At 30.5% G+C, this 10,876-nt stretch overlaps 1 protein-coding gene across 1 annotated transcript; it reads left to right on the forward strand.

Annotated features, from left to right (window-relative positions):
* Window positions 1-334: 334 nt before the first annotated feature.
* Window positions 335-7,791, forward strand: LOC143083998 (uncharacterized). The gene is made up of 4 exons (XM_076260407.1): window positions 335-1,034; window positions 3,056-3,237; window positions 4,616-4,753; window positions 6,204-7,791. The coding sequence occupies exons 2-4, from the start codon at window positions 3,123-3,125 to the stop codon at window positions 7,382-7,384; spliced, it is 1,434 nt and encodes a 477-aa protein (XP_076116522.1). The 5' UTR covers window positions 335-1,034; window positions 3,056-3,122; the 3' UTR covers window positions 7,385-7,791.
* The last annotated feature ends 3,085 nt before the right edge of the window (window positions 7,792-10,876 follow it).

Here is a 10,876-nt window from a genome sequence, read left to right on the forward strand (position 1 = left end):
GATTAATCAGCAATACTGTTATTTGTGATCATTGTGTAAATATTGTTAAAACTTTCAAAAATATCAAAGAGAAATTATCTCATGCAATTTTAAATTCAGTTAATGTCAATAATAAACCAATCACAAATCAACTTATAAAAACTCCAACTGCTAAGAACAGTAAGAAGAGATTGGCCTCAACACCAGCATCAGAATTGAGATTCAAATTAACACCCAAAAGAGAACCAGTTATTTCATCTCTGGTCCGTTCATTCGAGAAGTTGAATACACCTTATCGCTATTACTTTAAAGTTGAACGTAAGCGGCCCGCGTCAAAGGTCGACCGGATTCGGAATCGGTATCGTAAGCGGCCATTGTATATGTTTTGCTTGGAAACGTCCTTGTTTTTTATCGTCTGCTTCCGGTATAAACCTACTGCCGGTCTGTTTTTCTACTTTCTTTTATTTATTATACTTTACTATGGATCCTGGTGACCAAAATACATCGTTAGAAGAATTTAAAACATGGAAAACAGACAATTTACAGAATTATTTAACAATGAGAGGACTAACGAAAGAAGGGACGAAAGACGAGCTGGTTGCTTTATGTTTTTCTGCTGCCAAGTTGGGTTTGCCGGTCAAACCCAACCAGAGTGAAGTATTGCTGGACAATGTTAATTGATACAACCGTATTTTATATAACTGTGATATCCCCGATCCCCTCACTTTACATAGCGGCTGGTTCGATGAGAAATCTGGTATTTCAAAGTGGCCTCCAACTTTTCTTTCCGACATTTCTACTTATTTAATTGATCATGGTGATGTTGCCTCTTTAAGCCAGGTGCTTAAAGATTACAAAGTTGGCAAATCGTATGAGTATTTTACATGTGGCTGGCTCCAGGAAGTTTTTTATCACCCTCTGGACAGGGACACTTGTTTATTGAAGGCCAAATGCTGCCCATCACAACGGATAAGAAACGATTTGCATAATGTTTGGGTGTGCATCAAGAAGAGTGATGGCCGCATCAAAGGAGCATAGTGTTCTTGTACTGCAGGGTAATATATTTTATTATTATATGTTATAAAAGGGAAGGGGCGTCTGAATTTCATATTATTATTTTTAAAAACCCATAACATAAAATTCATTTCCCATCCAAAGACATGAAAAGTCCCCACCCCCATCCCCTCAAAAAAAAATAAAAAAAATCAATACTTTTCATCAGATAAGATATCTCCTTAGATGAGCACTGCCATCACTCTCATTGATGCGCAGCCCATGCTTGTAAAATTGCTCTTGGGCCTGTAGAAATCATATCTACATGCCAACAGAACATAACTAAAAATTTTCAAAAATTAAGCTCCGGCCTGTCAATTTAACACTTCATCGTGAAGACTGTATATCAGTCAGGGGACTTACTTAAATGAGTGATTATTAAATCACTGATTCAAGTAACATTATATTCATAAAGGTTGTAAGTTAGAGTTGTCTTTCTTTGATAATCACCTATTTAAGTAGTACAAATTTATCACTAGACTAAGTGATTTAATTTTACTGTAGCTTTAAATATAGAATACTAATGATCCAGGGACTAATTATGTTTCTAAACTTATCAGAACCAACATCTGTGTTGTCTAGGATGGCCAGGTCATTTCAGGTGATGACCTTGTACTGAATCTAGGATAATGACATAAAAATCACTTGTTTAAGTATCATACCTCAATTTCCTTCCCAAAAAATCTCTTCTTCAAGTATCATTATTTTAATAACCGCCACTAATTTCAACACCCCCGAACAGTGAAATTTTTATCACGAACAGTAGAATTTTATTACATAATTTGAAAGATGAAACCTTGAACTTTACAGGAAAAATACTCCCACTGCTGGGAAAAATCTTTTAATAAAGTATCAGTTCATTATGTAAAGCCATTATTACAGCATTTTTTCAACTAAAATAGATTTTTTAGCTAAATGATAGCATCACAGGCATAAACCTTGCTACTTAAAAGAAGCAAAAAAATCATTTTCTTTCAATTTTACAAATGAAAAAATATTATTTAAACCTATGTGTTTAAAATTTTGGTAAAACTACAAAATCACAATTTGTGACAAAACTTCGAATTTGCTACTCAAATAAGTGATTTAAAAATCACTTATTTCAGTAAGTCCCCTGACTGGTATATATAATGTATATATATTCAAATAGGAAGCAAAAATTACATGTACATTATATGTTATTCAGGTATCAGACATTTAAATGAATTACTCAAAATATTAAACTTTAAGAGACAATAAACATGTAATGAATATATACATGCTACATTGCAAATGTTCAACAAATATCTGCACTGCCTGGAAAATAACATTAATTCAATGGAAATCCGTAATATATGTGTACTTCAGGTCTGAGAGTCAGACAGGGTATATACTGTAAGTCTGTGACATTCCCGGCTTAGGTCTTATCTCCCCATCGCCTTCAGCTTAACTTGTTTTATTATGTATTTTATGAATATATATATAATACATCTGCACATGTACAATGTAGGTTTTTTAAATAGATATAGGAAGATGTGGTGTGAGTGCCAATGAGACAACTCTCCATTCAAATAACAATTTAAAAAAAGTAAACCATTATAGGTCAATGTACGGCCTTCAACACAGAGCCTTGGCTCAAACCGAACAACAAGCTATAAAGGGCCCCAAAATTACTATATTTTATATCTGAAAATAAGTTAAGAAGATGATGTATAAACAGGAGACGAATGGATGTAGAAGTAATTATATATAGGACAAGCTCTATGGCCTTCCTCAATGATTTTAACCAATACAACAAGTCAAAATTACAAAGACTCACAAATGACAAATGTAGACCACTTGGAACTAGAAAACTAAAAGTCAAATGTATGAATCAAACAACAAAGAACAAGAATGTATCAAAAGTACACTGATCAATGGACCATGAAATTTAGGTCAAAGCTTTAATTTATAAATAATATAACCAATATGACAATTTCTGAGTTCTCATATTAGACTCGTATATATTTAATCAGCATTGAAGATCAACTTATTGATATTTCAGACTTGGACAAACATGCAATCATGTTGCCAGTTTGCTTTTCAAATTGGAGTCATCCAACAGATATGGTATGGGGGCATGCACATCATCAGCATGCAGTTGGGTAGTTCCCAAAAAAGTGAAAGATATGCAACCCAAACTGCTCGCCAGCATGCCTCCGAGGAAATCAAACAGATCAAAGTCAGGTTTGTTTTACATCCTCTTGGATAACACAGTAACTACTTAAATAATTCACAAACATACATGTACAAAAACAAATAACAAAACACGTTCTAGTTAAAAATATTATGGGCACTTGTATTGTGTTAAATTTCCAATATTTTGTCTGGCAAATCAATTAGTATCAATCAGGCATACACAAGAAACTGAGTAAAGAAAAAAATTAAGTGCATACATCATGATTTGTAACTCTAAAAAACCTTTGTCATAACCAACGAGATTCATCAAAATGCTTTTATTTAAAGTTTTACAGCATTTATAGTTGAACAACATGAACAATAAAAAACATAACAATATTGTTCACTCAACTTCACTGATACTCATTTGTGATCTGTAAAAACAAGTATTTTATTCAGATACATGTATACGGAATAATGCATTAGTTCATTATATAAATTAAATATCATAGCCAACCTTAAGTTAACATATGCAGTTAATTTTTTATATATATATATATATAAACGTAACACCAATTGCAATGATTATCATTGTTAGAATATAAGTTATAACAAACAATATTCATTTACAAAAATGTATAAACTATATACAACCAGATGCTCCGCAGATGTTGATACTACAGTTTTAACCAGATGCTCCACAGGGCGCAGCTTTATACGACCGCAGAAGTTGAACCCTGAACAGTTGGGGCAATTATGGACACAACATTCAAGCTGGATTCAGCTCTAAATTTGGATTGTGATTAAATAGTTGACACAGCATAGGTTTCAGACACAGAATGAATGTGGTCTAATGAACTAAAAAAATTTTTTTTGCCTTTGAGCAATTCACTATGCTGTTGAATATTAATCCTCTCAAAAAAATATTTGAAGAAATTTTCTTTTTATTTATTAAATCGGAAAAAATCGTATAAAAAAGAAGATGTGGTATGATTGCCAATGAGACAACTGTACAGAAGAGAACAAATGACACAGAAATTAACAACTATAGGTCACTGAACGGCCTTCAACAATGAATATATACTTATATTATATATGTTAAATATCTGTCAAGATCAGATAATCTATTTATCATAAAAGTAAGTTTTTTCTAACATTTGCCTTGTATTGGAACTCGCAGCTTAAATGACTACATTGACATTGATAATGAAAATACAAAAACACATATTAAGCCATCTCTTTTAAGTAAGAATACCCAATTCAGTGTTTAAATGCAAAAATTTGAACTAAAATTCAAATTTTATGAATAAATTATACTTGTCTGACAAATGTACTAAAAGCGAGTCTAATACCATGAGGATTGAAATCCTTAAGTACATATGTCAGGTAAGTACATTTGTACCTTAATTTATGATATAAAATTAACTTTCTATTTCATTTATTACAGTCAAATCCAGAACATTGATGCCCACTAGTAGGAAATCGTTTAACCCTATAACTACAATAACTACAGAGAAGGGAGAAATTTTGAGCAGCTTTGCTATCGCCATGAGAGGCATATTACCAAATGCTTGTATATTTAGAGGTATTATTTTATGAGTGTTACTAATTGATATATTTCAAAGCAAAAAAATACAAATCTAAAGCAAAATGTATAAAAATTACATATTGGATGTTAACTAAATACATGATATCAAAGAACCCAACATTTACAATTTTTTGTTGAAATCAAAAAAAGTAAAATTTTTGGACCCAAAATTTGGTCAAACTTGAATATTGGGTACATAATCAACAAGTTAAATACATTTTTACATTCAGCATGTCGAAGAATTTAAAGAATTCAATTTTCTTTAAAATCAAACTTAACTTAATTTTGGACCCTTTGACCTTAATGTAAAAAAAAATAGAAACAGGACTGAAAATTAAAAATCTTAATACACAGTTAGATTGGGTATACCCAAGAACCCAAATAATTCAATTTTTGAAGAAATCAATCAAAGCTTAAATTTTTACTCTTTTGACCCTATTGTGGATTAATTTGATAAAGGGACACAAAAATCGAAAATCTAAATACCGGTACATGGTTATACTCAGCATATCAAAGAACTCCATACATTCAATTTTGTTGAAATCAAATGAATTTTAATTTGGGATACATTGGACCTCAAAAACAGGGCCAAAAATATCCTAAATCATAAACAGTTTGGGCCATAACCCCAAAAATCAACCCCAACCTTCCTTTTTTGTTATGGATCTCATGTTGTACAATTTCATAAATATCCATACATATACACACAGAAGTTGTTGTCTGGAAAATAGAAAAACACTTATTTGGACCCCTTTTTAGGCCCTTAATTCCTAAACTGTTGAGCCTATAAACCCCAAAATCCCAACTTTCTTTTTGTAATTTCAAACCTTGTTCACTTAAACTATCCTTATTGTCTAGAAATTAAGTGTCTCCTAATGAAGCTGAAGACGACGCGGAACATTGATGATGTGATAGCAATTTACGATTTTTTGCGGTCCTATAAATAATTGGACACTTTGGACCACATTGTAAACCAATTTGAAACACAGGTAAAAAAATAAAAAAATCTAGTACACTATTTGAATGAACATATCGAAGAACCCCAAGAATTTAATTTTTGTGCTTCAATATTCATGATATTTTTTAATAATTTAATTTTGGATAGAACACGTCTTCTGATTGGCGTACGTTATTTTGTTATCAGCCCATAGACATAATTTAGTCATATGACCGTGACGTCATCAACGTATTTTCATGGTTTTCTACGGTTTAAAATGGAAATTAGAATTAAATTATAAGAAATGACTGTAATATTTTTTCTGTCTATTCAAAATAACATAAAAAATGTGGTGCACACTGTTAAATAACAGCTTCATGCGTTATTCAGTGTGCACCAAATTTTAATGTTATTTCTTCATAGACAGAAAAAACATTACAGTCATTCCTTAAATAAAAATACAAATAACATGTTAATGATTATTGAAACTACCTATTACTTCTAATGCAGGATTACCTAAAGATGATGTAAATGAATATGATGAAGATCATAAAGAAACAGAAGGTTCCACTGGACCAGAAACAGAAGATCCCACTGGACCAGAAACAGAAGAACCGGCTGGACCGGAAACAGAAGATCCCACTAGAAATGAAATATATATTTTCGATATTTTTAATTATACATTGGATTTTATAACTTCTAAATTTCAATCACAGACATCATGTTATGATTTTTTAAATTTTTTACCAAAACTAACAGATGATGAGGTGTTTTTTATTGAGAAATCTACTGTTGGTCAACATGATAATTGTAATTGGTTTTCACTCAGAAAGGGACGTATTACAGCATCTAAATTTTATCAAATTTTTACTAAAGTTAACTCTATTAAATCTAAATCTTCAATAGATAGTAATTCTTTAATTAAAATTGTGATCGGATACACAAGTGTTAACCCGAATATTAAATCTTTAAAACATGGTCGTGAAACAGAACCTATTGCTGTTGATAATTATATTTCAATTTACAAAAAAAACCATAGTAATGTGACTTTCAGAAAATGTGGAATGTTTGTAGACCAAAATAATTGTTTTTTATCTGCCACACCGGACCTTTTAGTATCTTGTTCTTGTTGTGGTGATGGCTTGTTAGAAATCAAATGCCCTGTTGTACCTTTATGTTCAGATTGTACTGGTTTTTGTTCCTGTCATCTGCCAGGATATATTGTTTATAAAAATTGTACATTTTCTGTTAAACAGAATCATTCTTATTATACACGAGTTCAAGGTCAGATAGCCATAACTGGCAGAAAATGGTGTGATTTGTTTATTTTTACTGTAAATGGTTACTTACAACAAAGAATTGTGTTAGATGAGGAAACATTTTATAATGTATTATTTCCTAATTTAAAGTATTTTTTTATTAATTGTATTTTACCAGAATTACTGAGTCCTAAATTAAACTCTGTAGAACAGCCACCCGAATCAATGGAGGTTGAAACATCTTTATGTGACACACAATCTTATTTCTGTCCTATTTGTAAAAATTTAATAAAAGAATCTGAAAATGTCTCAAAATACAATGAAAGAAGTGTTGGATGTGATAAATGTGAAATGTGGTTTCATTTTCCTTGTGTCAAGTTCACAAAAACTGATTCAAAGAAAAAGACATGGTTTTGTCCTAACTGTAGATAATATAAATATGTAAAATACAATATTTTTTAATTATATGGGATAACAATTGAGATTTTTCAATATATTTCAAAGTAAATGTAATTTCCAACTAGGTAAAATTTTAATAAATTAGCATATTTTGCTAATTATTCTTGTTATATTTTAACATGCTCTGGGATATATTATTTTTCATCAAAAATTACTTTCCTATTGTTAAAAGATGCAATATATCACATTCCAACACTTCTTATTTGATTTGTTTATCTGAAATAAAAACTGTATTCAATTTGCTACAGCTTGTACACAAAACAGGTTAATAGCTTGCTACTGAAAATATCTATGATGTATACATTGTACTGTATGAGAAGTGCCAGATAGAATATAAAGCTTAGTTTAAACAATCTACCTGTAATACAAAATAAAAGATCCTTTTTATACGACCGCAAAATTTGAAAAATTTTTCGTCGTAAATTGCTATCACGTTGGCGGCGTCGTCGTCGTCGTCGTCGTCTTCCGAATACTTTTAGTTTTCGCACTCTAACTTTAGTAAAAGTGAATAGAAATCAATGAAATTTTAACACAAGGTTTATGACCACAAAAGGAAGGTTGGGATTGATTTTGGGAGTTTTGGTCCCAACATTTTAGGAATTAGGGGCCAAAAAGGGCCCAAATATGCATTTTCTCGGTTTTTGCACCATAACTTTAGTATAAGTAAATAGAAATCTATGAAATTTAAATACAAGGTTTATGACCATAAAAGGAAGGTTGGGTTTGATTTTGGGAGTTTTGGTCCTAACAGTTTAGGAATAAGGGGCCCAAAGGGTCCAAAATTGAACTTTGTGTGATTTCATCAAAAATTGAATAATTGGGGTTGTTTGATATGCCGAATCTAACTATGTATGTAGATTCTTAATTTTTGGTCCCGTTTTCTAATTGGTCTACATTAAGGTCCAAAGGGTCCAAAATTAAACTTAGTTTGATTTTAACAAAAATTGAATCCTTGGGGTTCTTTGATATGCTGAATTTAAAAATGTACTTAGATTTTTAATTATTGGCCTAGTTTTCAAGTTGGTCCAAATGGGGGTCCAAAATTAAACTTTGTTTGATTTCATCAAAAATTGAATAAATGGGTTCTTTGATATGCCAAATCTAACTGTGTATGTAGATTCTTAATTTTTGGTCCAGTTTTCAAATTGGTCTACATTAAGGTCCAAAGGGTCCAAAATTAAACTAAGTTTGATTTTAACAAAAATTAAATTCTTGGGCTTATTTGATATGCTTTATCTAAATATGTACTTTGATTTTTGATTATGGGCCCAGTTTTCAAGTTGGTCCAAATCAGGATTCCATATCAAGTATTGTGCAATAGCAAGAAATTTTCAATTGCACAGTATTGCACAATAGCAAGAAATATCTAATTGCACAATTTTGTGCAATAGGCAATAGCAATTAATTTTCAATTGGAGTTATCTTTCTTTGTATAGAATAGTAGTTGATAATATATGTTGGAAATTTGCCAGACATGACTATGATGTCATTTTCTATTTTTATTTGCCAATAACTTTATGTAAATAACTTCATTGGAAATTTGCCAATATAAAATGTTGCTGATGAAGCTTTTTTTCCTTATCTTATCTAAAATGTTTTTAGATAATGTATGTTGGACATTTGCCAGACATGACTATGATGTCATTTTCTATTTTTATTTGCCAATAACTTTATGTAAATAACTTCATTGGAAATTTACCAATATAAAATGTTGCTGATGAAGTTTTTTTTATTGTTTTATACAATAAACAATGTATATTCACTTTTACTACCAACCAATCTTTACCATTCAGTGATAACAAGCACTTTATTTTACATTTTAATATTTTATGATGTATTTAAAAGAGTAGTTATTGTTGCAAACTCCATTTGAAATTTGAATTGATATCAGTTTTGGAGAAAGGGAAACGGGGATGTGAAAAAAAAGGGGGGGGGTTAAATTTTTCTCATTTCAGATTTCATAAATAAAAAGAAAATTTCTTCAAACATTTTTTTGAGAGGATTAATATTCAACAGCATAGTGAATTGCTCAAAGGCAAAAAAAAACTTTTAAGTTCATTAGACCACATTCATTCTGTGTCAGAAACCTATGCTGTGTCAACTATTTAATTTTAGATTTAAAAAGTTTGAAGAAGAAATCTTTAATTGATTTGTAAAATCTTGACATTTGTTTTGTGTAAAAAAGAACCATGTAATGTCAAAAATTTGATCACAATCCAAATTCAGAGCTGTATCACGCTTGAATGTTTTGTCCATACTTGCCCCAACTGTTCAGGGTTCGACCTCTGCGGTCGTATAAAGCTGCGCCCTGCGGAGCACCTGGTTTTGTATGTTTTCATTGTATTCTTATATCAACTAAATTTTCAAAAAGTTATAGACTTGTATTCTACTCAATTGTCAGGTTGTTGTCTCTTTGACACATTCCCAATTTCCAATCTCAATTTTATTTCTATCTAACGCAGCTCATATATCAACATTCTAAACAAATGTTCATACATATTGAATAGCTATAATATAATACAAGGTATATAATTGAGAAAAAAAAAATGTGTTGGCCTACAGTGTAACATGTACTTTTAATATATATAAATCATATTGAATGTTGGTTTTTTTACACCAGTGAAGAATCTCTTCAAACGTGGTACTCTATTATTTTAAATCTTTGATCCAAATCTAAGGCATTAATTTTGTAAAGGGAAACAACTTCAGTAAAAAAAAATATTTATAACAGAACATGCAGAAACAACAGTAACTTGCAAATAGATTTTTACATTTCATGCTTTTTAGAACACAGGTTTTTTTTTCATGTTTAAAAAAGTGAATATTTTAAGCAGCTTCATAACATTAAAGAAAATATATTATTGCTAATACAATTTTAGTTTTATCATTCATTTTCATAATATTTGTTGACCGCTTGATTTACCAATATTTGAAAATTGTTACATGCTGAAACTGTTCAGTAAATGGAGCAAAATTTTGATCATTATCTAAAAGTAATTCCAAAAGAGAATATTACTGTAGTTGTTAATCTTAAAATAATTGCGATTGTTTCAAAAATAACTGAATCAATATAACAGACTATAGTAAAGATAGATTATTACTCATGTCAATCTGTGTTTGCAAGTAAAACATTGTACATGTAATAAATATAAATTGTTAATTTAAGAACCCAATTTGTCTAAAAAAAAGCTTCAAATATTTTTATAAAATAATGAGTTACCTTCATAGTCATATAGACTAACTACTTTTTTCAATAGAATTACAATTTTCAACATGATTTATATTTTCAAAGAGTTTTATTTAAAAACTGAGCTTCTTTCAAAGTTGCTCAATGTAGAGTAACAAGTTAAGTTCATAGGTATCAGTGGCGGATCCAGGGGGTATGTTGGTTCCGGCGGTGCGCACCCCCCCTTTATTTTTGCCGATCAATGCATTTGTATCGGGACATATGTTTTGCACCCCTTT

The sequence above is a fragment of the Mytilus galloprovincialis genome, chromosome 7, assembly GCF_965363235.1.
Source record: "Mytilus galloprovincialis chromosome 7, xbMytGall1.hap1.1, whole genome shotgun sequence".
NCBI classification, from domain to species: Eukaryota; Metazoa; Mollusca; class Bivalvia; order Mytilida; family Mytilidae; genus Mytilus; species Mytilus galloprovincialis.